This window comes from Leuresthes tenuis, unplaced genomic scaffold, assembly GCF_036924035.1.
Source record: "Leuresthes tenuis unplaced genomic scaffold, fLeuTen1.0.hap1 SCAF_20, whole genome shotgun sequence".
In the NCBI taxonomy this organism is placed as follows: domain Eukaryota; kingdom Metazoa; phylum Chordata; class Actinopteri; order Atheriniformes; family Atherinopsidae; genus Leuresthes; species Leuresthes tenuis.
In genome coordinates, this window is record NW_027325374.1 from 4394129 (window position 1) to 4410481 (window position 16353).

Sequence of the window (16353 nt, forward strand, 5' to 3'; positions counted from 1 at the left end):
TGTGTTTTGGCGAAGAAACCTCAAAGCCCCCGTCTGTTTGTTAGCACAGCTAACGACTTTAGGTAATGCTGTTGGCAAACTGAAAATGAAAAAAAACACACCATCCATTTCTCCCACATCTCTCATTGCCAGAAGCTGTTTATACACTCTGTTGTATGTTAGAAATTCTTTTTGAAACACGTCGGGTCTGCACAACCTCTTCCAGCTATTTGTCAGTATTACATGTTTACAGTGGACCTCAACAAAGGCAGGTTAATGCACATTGGTTAAAGCTTAAAGACATTTCTGTGGTTCATTTTCAGACTCTATTCCCCACTCATAAAACATTTAACATACCAAATCTACAATGAGCTCATAAGATGTGATGCATTTCAGTAAAGTAACCAGCTGGCCACATAGGACATGGCTTTACGTTGCTTATGTGCAGGTGAAATGTAACACAACATGAGAACATTTTCCTCAGAATGTGGATTTCTTTACTTTGGACACGTATATGTAAATATACTGCAGGGTTCTCACAAAGTTTGAGTGCCGCTGAGTTCAGAGTTAAGAGAAAATCCTTTGTTCTGTCATGCTGAGAGTCCATAGAAGCCAATTGCATGCTGTGATTTACTTCTTGGCTGCACCAGCAAGAATCCAGTAGCCTTGTTTATTGGCTCCCATTTGCCCGTCAGCTGGCAGAAGATAGTATCTCAGTGGTACTGATAACTACATAATGATGGAGTGAATTAACCAGGCATGTGGAAAGCAAGAGGAATTTCACAGACTGTTAGAGATCTGTTTTACTTATTATCCTGTATGTGATGTTGTCTTAATCCCTTTATTCCTGCTTTCTTCTGCCCATCCCTCCGGCTCATAACCAGCCCCCGTCTGTTCTCCGGACAGTAGTGGAGATAAAGAGCTCCCACGGTCCAGTCAGACCCAGGTGAATGTGGGGTCGCGGGAGGTCTCGCTGTCAGACTTAAGAGACTGATGGAGGGCTTTAATCCTGCCAGCGTCACGAAGATGGATCAGATGTAAACACACACACACATGCACAGTGACACTCACACAAACAGATATATCCACAAATCTGTTGAAAGTTTGCAGCTATGCTCACTTAAAAGTGAAGCAAGGTTTTGCTGTGTGTGCGCGGACTATTTTCCTCCACCTCATTCTCACATCTTCTTAAATGTATGCACAAACACACACATTCTGACACACACTCAACACAAGATTGACAGTAACAGGTTTTCAGTAGGGTGAGGGGTGATGTGACTCATGTCCAGCTCATTTATCTGCAGTCTGTGGTGTGTATGACAGGGTCTGAGTTCACATAGTCCTACGTTTCTCAAACAAACACACTCTCTTATATAAATACTGACAAAGCAGAAATGCCCACATTTTACCATCACAGTGGAATAAGTTGGCAACATGCAGAGCAAAATGTGGCTCATCATAAAACATGAGCTGAAAGAAAGGGCTGCTGGTACCTCATAGTTTTTGATTGTGTATAATTTTACACACAATCAAAGTTACTTACTTTGGATGTGGGCTGCCTTTTGTTCCGTTCTCTGTCAGATGATCCCACACTGCTTCAATAATGTTGAGGTCCGGGCTCTGGGGAGGATTCATCCCTCCATAAGACCTGTTGCCACTGATTTTCAGTCCACTTCTTGTGTCATTTGGCATAGCTCAGCCTTTTCTCCCTGTTTCCCTGCCTTAAGAATGGCTTCTTGACACCCACCCTTCCATGGAGACCATTTCTGATGAGGCTTGGGCCAACAGTAGATGGATCAGCTGAAGGTCCAGATGCATCTCTCAGGTCCTGTCAGGTCACAGCTGGATTTTTTCCTCTTTCTTAAGGACATCACTTTCAGATCCTGTTCATCTGCTGTAGATAGTTTTTTAGGCCTGACACTTCTTCTTTTGTCCTCCACTTGTCCAGTTTCCTCAAATGTTTTAAGGACACACTGCACACCATGCTGAGATATGCCAAGTTTTCAGCTAATAGCTCTTTGGGAATCACCTTGTTGCTGCAGAAATCCTATTTTCTGTCTTTCAAACTGTTATCTTTGCTGTTTTTCATAGATGAAACTAAAGAAATGGGATCAAATGATGTGTCTTTGTAACAGGCTGCCTAAAGATCCAATTTAAAATTGGTTCTTTGCTAAGTGTCTGTTATGTGTCGACACAACGCTGGTTCATTCTTCCAGTTAGGATCCTTTTTTGCTTGAATAATTTATAAGTCAGTATTAAGTGACTTAACAAACTAAAAATATATTCTTAGGGAAAATGGAGAGTCACAAGAACTGAACTGAAAGAGTAAAAATTCAGCTAATGTTCAAATATAAACTTATAAAGATCTTCAGAAAGTCCTGGTCACCAACGGCAAGAGCTTATCTGTCATGTTTGCAAATCTACACACAAAAAATATAGAAAAACCTTAATGTACACATGATAAGTATATTTATGCACAAAGTTTCATATTTTCATAGCTTCATTCTCAGTCATTTCCTAAAATATCAGCTCACCACATGCAGCTGTGTGACTCACTACTGGGTTGTATGGAGGAGTAATGCAAATCTTACTAGAATCACTTCATGGCTGGTTTGTCTGTTGAAATGCAAAATGTTACTTAGTTTGACTATGAAAATCAATTGCTAATCAATAGAATATCAATTACTGAGCATGTGAAGGAGACATATTGTGCCCTTTTTTCACAAGTCTACACAATTTTAATGAAATGTTTGTTACATAATTGGATCAAAACGACACAGATGCAGCACGGTAGCTCCTTTTTCTTCCATTAGTTTAGACTAATCATTTTAGGGTGTGAGGTTCCCATTTGCACCCACTCCGCCCCACTCTCTGTCAGCGCTTGCCTCTTTTGAGATCTGTAATACTTACAAACCCTTGAAGCATGTTATTACAAGATGAGAGACTGAGAACTCACAACTGGTGGGCTGCCGATTAGGCGTTATCTCATCACAAGACATGTGTTGAACGAGCCTAAATGTTTAACAAATGTTGCTTATATGGGAGATGTTTCACAGATATTTGTTGCTGTACTGGCAACACATTATGTGAATATCCAACTTCCAGCTGGTGCAAAAATTAAAGTTCACAAAGTAGAAGTCAGATTTTTAAACAAAGTATTTGTAGAACATTATCGGCTCATTTATTTCTTAAATAAACTGTATGACTGATGAGATTTGATGTTAATAGCTGAGCACAAAATAGCTTAACTCCCAACTTCCACATCATCTGAAGCTGAAGTTAGGCAGTAAATCTTCTGCATAACCTTGAGAAGTGATGTAAGCATCCCCTGCAAATCTCAACGAGTTGGTAGAGACTTCAAACACCCAAATATATGCTCTCAAGCGCAGAAAAGTGATTTTTCCATATAATGTACGCTTTTAAGCCGTAAGATTTTATTGCAAAATCAATTAACTCCAACAGAATCGCTGTGAATACACTTACAGGTGTCAAGTAAATCAGTGACAGCAGCGTTGCCAGCTCGCACTCTTGGCACGAGAAACCTGCTCTCAGGCTCTTTCTCACACTTCCGCATTGCTTAAATAAAGGTTATGTCAAAAAAAGAAGGAATCTTCAAAGCTTCCCCAGGAAAAAATATAGCCACAGGTTTATGGGTTGGGCAGGTTTTCGCAGCACATAAGAAAGGTGTTATATTTGGCCTTTTCATGGTGGTGATCTCTGTGTCCCCTCAAATGCATGTCACCATCTTTTCAAAAGGGAATTTTCCCAAATTATTGCAAAAATGACCAGAATAATAGTCAGTGGGTTCATTTACAATGCTGTCAACATGAGAAAAAACAATGAAAAAGAGCCCAATACGACAGAGAGGAACAGACTGACCATCTGTACAGAAAAAGAACTGTAATGTGATAAGAGCTAGCATGTCCTGGCTGTTAAGCATGTGAGGTGTTCTTTCACTCATTGGTTACCTGCTTAAGTCGTGAGCAGTGAAAGCCTGCATGCTAATATCCATATCATTTCCATTATTCACCCCTCTCGTGGAGAGCAAGGCATCAAAGCTCCTCAGACCTACATGTCTGCTGGACCTAATTTCCACCGACCTTATTCGGGCCAAGTCCTGCCAAACTGTTTGTGCTGTCTGAGTGGGAGATCTCAGACATGCTACACTGGGTCATAGCAAGGACAAACATCTCTACCAGGATGCCCCAAGGCTCAGGACAAGGATCCCTACTCTTTGCAATGTAAACCACTTCCTGGGGGCCGGTTACCTGCTTGCAGTACTTCGTGTATCTGTCATGCAGATTAGATACAGTTACATCTGGGTATCTTCGTATCATCAAATCACAGCTTGTCTTTCTGACATAGTTGGAACAGCACATTCAACTGAACTACTTTCTCAGCAGGCATCCCTGGCCTGGTGTTATGGTTTCCTGTCCTCTCAAACCCCAGCTGCATCCTTCCTGGTTCTGGTTCTGGTTCTGCCAGAGGTTTCTCCCTGTTAAAAGGCAGGTTTTTTTTTGCTTCGTGCATACTCAGGACAGGGGATTTTATCAAAAATAAGTTTCGATGCAAAAATTGGCTCTGTATGAACTGGACAAACATGGATTTTAATTGACTTGATTTGATAGGATTATGATTGTATGAGAAATTAACTGAATTGCAGTTGGCTTGGACTGGGCTGTATTTTTAAAGTGCCTTCAGATTTGTTGTGGTTTGGTTCTATATAAATAAAACTGAATTGAATAAAGCCTCTCAAAGACTCAGCTATTGCTCATCCCAGTCAATTGTTCCATCCAACTAAATATCAACATAAAAATCATCTTTGCAACTCTCATGATTGTGTATTGTATCTGTCTCAGTCATATTAAATGGCACTAAAGCTATATCAGGCTGTATCTGACTCAGTATGCAATCCAACTCTTGGTGCAGACCATGGTTATCTCTTGCTTCAACTACTGCAAGGCATGCATCACCCAGCATGCACAGTGAAATCTCTATTGATGGACCAGTATGCCTGCTGTTAGATCAACCATAAAGGACATATGTTCAGTGACTTCATTGAACTCCACTACATACCCGTAGCTGTTTGAATCAAATTCAAATCACTGCTTGCCACAGAGTGACTTCTGGGTCTTCACCCAGCTATCTAATCTCAGTCGTACTCAGGCTTATGGTCCTTATGGACCACCACCTTCCTCTCAGGAATGCCGTCTGGTAGTATCCCGGCATACAAGGCAGTCTCACTTCAGACTGTTTTTATTCATGGTTCCATGGTGGTGGAACTAGCAATCAAATGCTATCAGAGCACCGGCTTCTCTACCTTTAAGAATCTGTTGAAGACTCACTTGTACTCTTGTCGCTGGAATATACTGAAATTGATTTTCACTTAAAGAGTCGGCTTCTTACTGTTCTGAGGCTTGTTGTTCCTCGCTTGTAAATCGCTTTGGATGAAAGCATCTGCTAAATAACTAAATGTAAATGTGAATTATCTCTTCTTTGAGTCACATGTGCACACTGCCACTGGCTTGTATGCTGGGACACACACACAGAGACACACTAATTTGCACTGACACACAGATGGCCCCTGCTCTGACCGCAAATGTAGTGTAACCCCTGCTCCCTGCGGTGTGGCCAGGGCTCCGGCTGCCAGTAAAAGCGAGGGATGCTTCATGGCTCAACAATTCGCTGGCTAAATGGAAAGGATTTGCTGTGTGACCTCAAACACTCCTCTCAGTCTCTCTTTCTCTTTCTCTATCTAATTTTTTTGTGTTTCATTTAGTCCACTCCTGATTTTATTGCCAGTCTCATAATCAAATCTTTTATTTTCATTCCTTCCTGCCTTAAAAGCAAAAGGATTCACTTTTTCAATTTCTTTGTCTGAATTGTGACAACCGTAAGTAAAGTCTGAAAAAGAGGATAAATTTTTATTCCAGTTGTCAAAGACCCATAAAAGGGTCATTTTAGCTACTTGAGCTCATTCTTTTCTCTCTTTCTGTCTGGCTGCAAAGCAGTCAGCGGTAGTTTCGCAACTTCTGCAGTGCTTTCTTTCAGTAATGTACACTTTTTAAATCATTTTTATATTCTTTCACTTTTGCCTCATCTCACAGCTTCTTTTTCTCCCTCTCTTGTCAGTGGAAGTGTGATCCACCTCCCCTCACCCCTGACAGGTCAGCAGCAAAGTGAGGACACAGAAGGAGGGCAAACCTCAGCTCCAAAATATGAGCAGTACGAAGAAAAACTGCATTTCAGTACAATGTGGTTCAGTGGGTTTATTGGGTAACAGATATGCTGTATTCAAGTCCAAAATTTGATTTAGCCAAAAAGGTTTTAATGGTATTAGAGACATTACTTCATGGGGAAGTGACTTTCCTTATGAGATTAAAAATTTGTGACGAGAAAATTGAATAAGTGCAACCTTGCTCGATCCAGATGTGGTTAATCTTCATGTAACTGCTGTCACACATCGGAGCTACTGCTGCTTAATATCTCAGATAAGTGAGAAGAGCTTCACACAGAAACACAACACATTGGGTTTGCTTGGACAAAATATGAGCTTGTGTTTGTAAAATATGGCTCTGAAATTCATACTGCGTTTGGCCAACGTGAGAGAAGCCCGAGAGGTGTGAACACTTACGTAACCAGTATCAGATCCAGTCGTCCTTTCACCTTCAAGCTGAGGAAAGTCCAGCCAGGTGGATTTAGGTGTGCACACTCAAACACATGCACTGCCATAAAAAGAGAGAGAAAGAAAGGGAATTTTCATATTGAGAGGACAGGCAAGGATCAAGGTGCAGAGGGAAAGGGTTATGGTTAACTTTCCACTAAAAGGTGTCAAAAAAGGAACTAAATTGGGTGTCAGAAAGCACTAAGGAGCTGAAAAGTCAGGGTCCCTTACTCCCATGTGGGTGGGTGTTTGCTTTATACTTCTCAGACAATGTCCCTTTAAAAAGCCCCATGTCTGGAAAGCCCATTAGATGTGCATATAAAATTTCCCCCGTGATTAATAGTTGATGAGGAAGGGTTGGTTGAAGGGTACTACCAACATGTGGCCGGCAGGGCTCCTCCTCCGCAGTCTCATGTTACATTCCATAAACTTGCCACTTTTTCCCACCTATATGTTTAAAAAGGAGGAGGGCTCACTTGTCAAGAATGCCTTAGAAGAGTTGTGAAAACAGCCAGCCAGAAAAGGGGAGTCATGCAGTTGCAGATGCAGCTCTCACACTCAGCCACAAGTCAGTCAGATCCTTGAGGGAGAGAGGTGTGTGTGAGTGCGAGGCAGAGGGAAAGTGTGTGAGAGTGTGTTGGGACCAGAGGCTCAGAAGGACGTCACACACACTCCCATAGAGAGAGGGAAACACGCTGTCACAGGAAGGCGTCCATCCTCACGCGTTCTGGGCTGTGGAAGAGTCAACAGCCTCTGACAGAAGTGAGTATTACAGAGTTAGATACAATGAGACCTTCGATGATGTACATGTAGGCAGCTGAAGTGGATATTTCTCAAAAGTGACAGATTCAGATTTCCAGGGTTTAAACTCCTCAACAAGGCAGAGACTTGTTTGCAGACTTTATTCAAGATTTGAAGTGTTTTTGCGTCACCATGGATCAGCCAGCCAGCAGCTGCATGAGGAGCGCCCATCCCAGCAGCCCCATCTGGGGTTGCATGAGGAACCCTCACTCTGGGGTCCCAGGAGCCAATCTGCACCAATCCTACCAGCAGGCCCCGTTCTCCCTCCACCAGAAGCCTGAGTTTTTGGCCTACACAGACTTCTCCAGCTCCTGCCTTGTGCCGAGCGCGCCGCACGCTGCCTACCCTCGTGACGACAGACTGTACCAAGAGAGCCAGGGTGGTTACCAGAGAGCCGATTGGCAGTTCAACCCCTGCGAGACCCGAGTGAGAGCACCCGAGGCGTGTCCACCTGTCGCCCCTGCAGTTGTAGGTGGCGGTGGAGGTGGAGGGCCTGAGCTGGACAGTGTAGGGGGTGACAGGCTGCCAGGCGGCGTTCCCGGATGCCTGGACGGAGAATACTCACCCCAGAGCGTGGCGTCGGCCGACTCGGACAAGAAAAGCTCCAGTAAGAGGAAGAGAGATGTCACAGGTGAGTCACGGTGTGTTGGAAAGGAGGGCAGTCCGCTGGAGGGTACTCAAAACCTCCCAACAGGAAGGATTTGAAATGAAAATATGTAACTGTAAAATTCTCATTTGGCAACGTTGAAAACTTTTTTATTCTGTACTCGACCTTTAAAAAAAAATAGGGAGGAAGAATGAAAATATCGAACCCAAAAATTAAAAAAAAGATAATTTCTTCAACTTTTCTTTTTGACAAAAGTCTACAGAAAGGTGTAAAATACGGCAGGCCTTTACACCCCATAAAAAACATACCAAAACAGTGTGTCAGGGTCAACAATTTCTTCCGCGCCCTGTATCACAGCTGGCTAGGACACACATTCTTGTAATTTCCTCCTCAAATTGGTCTTCCAGTAGCAATCTCACCAGATCGCTATGTGAAAGGTGAGTAGGTGACAAAAGTTTTGTGTCCAAGATGCACATTAAGTAGCAGTTGCATCCTCTTATTGTTCAAGAGCTTTAAAGGGGCTGAGATGATTCACGAGGCATCTGAATGTTTCATTATGCCTCTGTATCCTCTGGGAATAAAGCATTGTTTCTTAACAGCGCGGCCACATTGAAAATAGGTAAAAAAATGTCATCTAGTGTCCGTGGGAAGTGCTTTAAGACATCACAGGTGCTTCAGACTTAATTTATCACAGGTTTTTAAAAGTAAATCAGAGAAATAAGCTTGTACACAGTTCCATGTGAAGCTGCAGATTGTTTTTTTAGCAACTAGAATTTAACAGTTATTTCCATTGCTCCATATTAGTAATAAAAAGTATCTATATTACTGGCTGTTTCCAGAACATTTCACCACAAAAGAATGACTTCATTCGTCCTCACTCACAGTGAGTTGATGTATTTAACATTCAAACAAGTAGCACTGGTAATGCTTTTGAATTTAATATCATTTACTCCTCCTATCTGATTTCACACTTGCTAATAGGAGGCAAAAGTAATCGATAGCCATGACAAGACTAATTCCTAAAAGGTTCAGGTGTAGTTTTAGTATCAAGACCTACAGGCCAAAGAAAACGTTTATGCTTAAACCGAATCTAAATGTGTGACAGTTTTAATCCTCTGATTTTCACCCTGACAAAATAAAACCCAGTTAGACCCACTCGTATTTCTCTAAACTGAGTAATCTGCAGTGGGGGAGCGGCCCGAGCATCCATAAGGCAAAAAAAATCACTACAACAGGAACTTACCTCTCCTATAAATTGGGGCAGAAATATTCTAAAACCCTAGAAAACGGTAAAAAAACCAAACATTTTTAATTGAGAACTAGCTGCTAGAACTATGACCCGGTTTCTTCAAAGTAACACTCCTAATATGATTATATAAAGTGTGCAAAAGTTATGTGACCAACGTGTGCAACAGGCATGAGTTTAATTGAAAAAGAGGAGGTGGAGGGAGGACCCCCTCACCCCCCACCTCCGCCCCCACCCTCCCTTTCTTACCTTATTGTAACCTCCACTCACTACCCTGAAAACATGCCAGACCACGTCTGGTAAATTCACTTTCCTGCGAGCCCACTTCTTACATTCTTATCCATTGACATTTTCCTGTCGTTAAGCCGTAACACAATCTCCCTCTGAGTGCATGCAATATGTCTGACCACTACATCAGCTCTTGGTTTCAGAAAAGAGCCGTTCGCCTTTGAATTGACAAGTTGGTAGAAGAGCATATATTAGGAAAATGTCCTGAAGGCAGTCGCAGTACAGATGCAGCTGCTCCACAGTCTGCTTGTGTGTGTTTGTGCTGATATGGAAATGTGGTGCAGTCAGAGAGCTGTTGCCAAAAGTTTAAAACCAAGATTATATGACCTGACATTGACTTGAGTCCAAAGTTTGACAAATATAATACAGCCCTCTATTTAACATGGATTTTAAGATAAAAACCCTACTTTCTACCATTAACACAGATGGTGTTTATAATCTAAACTTCTGTTAGTTTAGCACATCTGAATGAAATACTGAAATAATATATTGTAAATGTATTAATCAACAATGCATCTCCTCTTAAGAGTGTGTTTAAGCAGTGAATTAATATAACATTGGGATAAATCATTTATTTATTGCCTATATACATTTTTCCCCTCACACTCGCCAAGTGCTTTCTTATAAAAGTGCCCTGAAATTATTATTTTTTTGCAGTGAACTGAAGTAAATCCAGTAGAAATTAATTTAATTGAATCTGAGAATTTACTGAAAGGTCTAAAATGACATGTTCAAATTTAATGAGAACATTTCAAAACTACATCTGATGTTGTCAACATAATCGTTGACAAATGCTTTACTAAAAAATCTGCTATCAAGCACACAATAGAGTATTAAATCAAATATTCATGAACTGTTAACTGCCCTAAAATGCTAAATAAAGGGGCTTAAAGGAAGTGTAATCAGTTCTTTGTTCCACTTTTACTTATGAAAATCAAGCAATCGGTCGCACACTTAATTTTCACTTGGGGCTAATTTACAACAGGTTTAATTCAGACAAACTGCCTTTGCACCATCCACCCGAAAAGCACCAAATGCTGTTTGTCTTTAAGACCCTGCTGGGTGCAGAAGCCTCCACCCTGCAAGTTTACGGCCTCAGGCTGTGCAGGATATTTATTGGGGGTCTGTTTAGTGTGGCCAGTATGTGCCCCGCCAGGTGTTCAGTCGAACTGTAAACCTGTTGGACACAACTCCAGACCAGACCTGACAAGACCCGGCAGTGTCGGCACACTCGTAGCAGAGCTCCATGAGTGACACCTGAGCTGCAATAAGAGTGTTTTTTCAGCACGGATACTCAGGTGTTGGAAAACAAAACAAGGCATGCACAAACACACACATGCACAGCGTAGGTCGGTCTGCCCAGTCACATCTGGACCCGGTGCTGCAGTCCATTTCACATTTTGGCCCACTGCTCTGGCAAGCACAGAGCAAAACTTCTCCCGTTGACAAATTAGAACCATTTTCAAGAGATTACATCAGCTTCCAGTGTTGCTACCAATGTGCAATTATTACCAAAATTAATTCCCTTCAATGGACCACAGTTACTGAAATTTAAATCAACCAGCTTTCATTTGTTTATTCCAGTAAATTGGGTTTAAGATTCTATCATTTTCAGACCATATGAAGGCGTTGAAGTAAAAAAATCTGAGAATAATGTGCAACAAACTGTTTGGGCTCTGATAATCAAAGGCTTTCTCACATGAAAACAAATTAAAACTAACATCAGCCTTGTTAAAATCCCATTTACTGGCCCTTCTGCTCAACTGACCGCCACATTCATAGAGATATCTTGGGCTTTTTCTGATGTTTGCTGTCACGTAGAGATGAGTTAATGTGGATCTGCCTTGAGTACTCCTGTGGGAAATCTTCTGACACACACACACACACACACACACACGCCCACGTTGCTCTCAGACCTGGACACATCCGCACCTTTGTTCTTTTGTTAGAGGCTTTAACGATGTTCCGCTGCATTCCTCTCCTAACTCAGTCCCTCTGTGGCCGGTTTGGTGGCCCCTGCCCTGAGCTGATGCATTCTCACACCCACTGTCTGCACACAAACTCACCGTGAATTAACGCTCGGCTGTAGAAACGTGGACATACAGTATATTGCATACACTTAAATAAAAAAAAATAAGGGGAGAATGCAGCAGAATGCACATGAAAATACTGCACATGCACAATGCAGGTGAGCGGGACTCAAAAGGTCAGGTCAGGGTGGTCTTTTTTTAAGGTGCTGGTTAAAGTGTTTACTATATGAGGGGCTCCTATTAAAAAGCCTTTGGAGTTGTGGTTTGTTGGTGTCTGTGGTCCTTCGGGTTCGTTTAATAGTTAGGTAGAGGCTAATCAGGAAAAGATGAGAGCTAATTTAAATCAGATCAGCTTGGTCTGATGTGGTTTAATATGTTCATAACTTCCTTTAAAATCATAGTTAAAGGGCACCTCACTATGTATTAAATGCATCTCCCTCCAGACGTCCAGGACTCCAGTTTTAAGGTGGATTCCAGCTGCAAAGCCAGGAAGGAACGCACAGCCTTCACCAAAGAGCAGCTGAGAGAGCTGGAAGCTGAGTTCACCCACCACAACTACCTGACCAGGCTTCGTCGCTACGAGATCGCCGTCAATCTGGACCTCACAGAGAGACAGGTACACCACCTTTCCCTCGTGTGCGACTCTACTTAGGATGAAGGAGAATGTCACGAGTCCACATCAGGTGTAAATCTTTTTGTGCTGGATCTTACTGTGTTGATTAACTTTGAAAGGCTGGAGGTAGATGGAAAAAAGTGTTTTTTAAATTAAACAAGCAGGTGTTTTTCTTGAAAGAAGAACGATTGGCTGTCGTTTGTAGTGCCATGTTAATACACAGGCATAGTTGCATTTGAATTACAATGAGCAATTTTTCCACAGTCTGTGCTTCTAGCAGAATGACATGCAGCTGTAACGGGTGGGAGGCGGCTCCAGACTTAGTGAAATCGGGCTAACATGTGTCAATGCTGCTGGATTGAACCCCAGTCTGCCTGTCAGACTCAGTGTCCCAGCTCCTCCTAATGAGGCTGCGTTGCCACAGTGACCACACATACTGCCGTCTGCTCCTAAATTTAATTCCCAGACCCCTGACACACACGTACACACATACAGCCAGGGTCCATCTTAATTCAGAGCTCCCGCTGCAACCAAACAGCGTTTTCCAACTCCACGCTCTGGCGAGTCGCTGTCATTTCAATGAGTCTCTATGAGCGGACTCATTCGAACAGGCTGCAGTATGTGGGAACAGATTTATCTGAATCTCAGAGTCACAGGGGAGGATGCTTAGTGGGATGTGCAGCGGTTAGCCAAAGCTTTGTTGAAGTGCACTTACGTTGGATGGACATAGAGAGCCTAGTTTTTAATTTTTTATGAAATAGAACCATAAACCTCCCCTATGTAAACCTCTCAAAGAAGAATAGACTTGAGCTTTGACTCTGCACATTCAGTCATGTCCCATAGTTTTAACTGAGATAATTACCATACGGATAAGTCTTTCCTCAAGCTCTGCTCTGTGTGCGGCACCTCATTAAAGGGGAAGGTTTTGCTGACAGTTTCACAATATAACACACACATTTTGACATTTTTCCTCAGTTGCATATGTATTAACCCACAGACAGAAAGGGCCACCAATTACATTGAATTATGAAACAAGAAAACAATGAAATTCAGTTTTTCCGCCTGTCAGTTACACTGAATTTGTCTTTTGTGAGAAGAAATTGAACTAATGGAGACACCAAATTTCAGCACAAACTTATCCTAATAAAAAGAGGAGTACCCAAAGCTGGATTTATTTGACTCCTTTTTGTCGTAGGGACTGGTTTTTGTCCAAACATACATCACTGAGCCACTCTATTGCACCAATTATCCCTCATGACCACAAAACATACAGCAGTTTCTTTCAACTCAATCTCCCACACGCCATCTGTCTGCTGTACTGATCCACAGCTGAAAATAATCCCCAAAGAATGTACCTTTTACTCCAGTTTTTATGAACAAAAACCTACAATTCTCTTTAAGGGAATCTCTTATTCCTTTTTGGAAATTTAACTATACATTTAGGAACCAATGTTAAAGATTTAAGGCTCTAAAAACAAACTTGGTCGACTGACTTAAGTTCTCCCCTTTCTTTGACTTGAGTATTTGCAGCTTTTTCTCGCTGGACAGCTAAAATATGAGATCATTTTCATTTCGGAACAGTGCAAACACAGATGAGCACCGTCCACACTGCAAGTACAGTAAAAGCACATCCTGTGTAGGCCGACTTCCTGATCGCCGACTCTTTTGACCCACTGTGTATTTGATACTCTCTGCCTGCATTTGGAGGGATTCCTGAGCCAGAACTGAGTGCTTTGTACTGACAATTCATGGTCTTTGCAAGGCCAGTGCAAACAGAGTGATTTTATATAGTGCGCTGAGACATTTGTGGGGAATTATTTGTCTACTTTTCTGCTGACCATGTCATAAATTTTGCTAAAAATTGCAAAAAGGGAGAGAAAATCCACAGTGATCCTGTTACAAGTTCAACTGAGCAGTGTGAGAATGATATCTGGTGTAGATTTATTGTCTTAAGTCCACATGCAGAGTGTGTATCCGTAGCTTTTACTGTCATATATTATAAAAACATTTAGTATATTCATCCAGTGTGTTGATCCACTTCATAAATATGAATAAACTGAAGAATTTTCAAATTCTTGGAAATACTCTGATGTGGCCAACGCGAAGAAAAACAAGAAAATAACACCAGAAATGTATTTTTGAGGCTACAAACAGTGACAGTTTGGCATCTTTGCTTGAAAATACTCAGCGTATGATTAATGATCCACGGATTATCAAAATAATTGAAGATTCAACTTTATTTGAACTTGTATTCTTTCATTTAATGGAAGGTTATTCTCTGTGATTATCCTAAATTAGCTCAAATTGACCTCGGTGCGTTCGAGCGGATGACGTTCTATTATATCATTATAAACACTAATTTGGCGTGACGTGTGTTTCTTCACTGCAGGTTAAAGTTTGGTTTCAGAACAGGCGGATGAAGTGGAAGAGAGTGAAGGGAGGACAGTCATCTTCACCCAACGACCTGGAAAATGACGACATAGACTCAGCTGCGTCACCCAGCTCTGAATGAAGGCTGCCAGCACTGAAAAAAACTAAGAAGCCACCGTTCCACTCGACACCGTCAGAACTTTAAGGACCCAAATCATTTGGGAAAAACTCTGAGCAGAGCTGTTGCTGTTGTAAATAGTTGACTTGTGTCCATAATGAACTGCATTTTTATTATTGGTAAATACTCACTGAGAGCCGCCCTCTTTTTGTAGTGACTGTGTTTAAATATTAATGAAACTTGAGGTCATTGTGGATGAGTGACAAACAGCAGCTTTAAGGTTGGTGATGACATCAGACTGTGATGCGAATGTGCCCGAGCACATCACCTTTGGTTCCAGTATTGTAATCATGGCCTTTGACGCTTGACTAAAGCCACCTGGGGAAACTCAGACTGCACTCATTTTCCAAGCCGTAAGTGCCTCAGAATCAAATGTTTTTAAATATTATTATTTTGTCAGTTTCTCTTTTTCCTTGATATATATTTTTTTCTGTCAAGCATTTTTTTTATTACTCTTTTTTTTACACAGTTTAAATGCTATTGATAAAACACAGATGTTGACTGTTTCTGCAAATAGAATAAATCATCTTCTGCAAAATGGGGAACATATCTTGATAATTTCTTCCACCTGCGACATTTGAGTTACGACTGGACAGAGGGTACAGATCGAGTGTATTCTTGGCTGATGGATGCACGTGTGGACCTTTCTGGTGAGACATTATGTGGCTGCAGTTGCTAAAACTAAATGATTACAGAGGGTTAGATTGCTTCCATTTGCTTTTGATGTTAGCAAGTGATATTGACGTTTATGAATAACATGTTCATGGTTGTGTTTTTCTGTATATGTTGGGGGGCAACGGTGGTCTCATAGCTTTGCTGGGACTAACGTGCTGTGCCCCATCAGTTTAAAGCTTTCTTTTTTATGGTTGGATTTGAATTAGGTTAGTGTTAGACATTTAGTTTTGATGTTTAGAGGTCATTTTAGGGGTGAGGGTATGAACCACAGAGTGTGTTTGACCTTTGTATCTTATTTATCTAATTTTGAACGATTAAAAAAGCTCTATTGTTGTGCTGTTAGATGGGTGCTTTCCTCTCGTTGGCTAACATCCAGCCAATCAGAGCTGACATTATCTTTAAGTGCCAGAGAAACAAAAATGTAATATTTTATCAAAGTAACAAACATTAAAGTTACCTGAATATCCTAAACTGGTCTGTGACAACAAAATTATACCCAGACTTTGTATATTGGAGTATTTTAATTCACTTTGGCATTCGGGTCAACATTCTGGCTCAGTTTCATCCCCCATCTATCAGCAGACAGCTATTTCCAGAACACTGATTCTCCGTCTTTCAGCTCATCACATGCTGAAACCTTTTCTGGAGCACAAAGCGACACGAGAGCCGTTCCCTGTCCTATTGAAGGCATTACCAAACACGTAAAAGGGTAGAACCAGGAGACTGAAGTTGTGAACAAAACTCAAATCCAGTGTTTAATGAGCTTGGTTTTCATTCACTGGCTGAGAAAATCTTGAGCGATCTTTTAAAAAAAGCTGGTATCCATAAAAAGGTATCCATAAAATGATTTAAAGTGAATAAACCAGGCTGTGTCGCGTTGCTGGGTTTAGGTTATGTTGCTA

The 16353-nt window shown here is 41.5% G+C and overlaps 1 protein-coding gene across 1 annotated transcript; it reads left to right on the forward strand.

The window, feature by feature from the left end:
* Nucleotides 1-6782: 6782 nt before the first annotated feature.
* On the forward strand, nucleotides 6783-15533 carry meox1 (mesenchyme homeobox 1). Its single transcript, XM_072373600.1, has 3 exons — nucleotides 6783-8075; nucleotides 12059-12231; nucleotides 14618-15533. The coding sequence occupies exons 1-3, from the start codon at nucleotides 7577-7579 to the stop codon at nucleotides 14738-14740; spliced, it is 795 nt and encodes a 264-aa protein (XP_072229701.1). The 5' UTR covers nucleotides 6783-7576; the 3' UTR covers nucleotides 14741-15533.
* The last annotated feature ends 820 nt before the right edge of the window (nucleotides 15534-16353 follow it).

Bases quoted from the DNA above. Each gene is read 5' to 3' on its own strand.
- meox1 (XM_072373600.1), top strand. From the start codon at position 7,577: ATGGATCAGCCAGCCAGCAGCTGCATGAGGAGCGCCCATCCCAGCAGC. The intron at 8,076-12,058 runs GTGAGTCACGGT...ATCTCCCTCCAG, and splicing joins GAGGAAGAGAGATGTCACAG to ACGTCCAGGACTCCAGTTTT. The intron at 12,232-14,617 runs GTACACCACCTT...TCTTCACTGCAG, and splicing joins TGGACCTCACAGAGAGACAG to GTTAAAGTTTGGTTTCAGAA.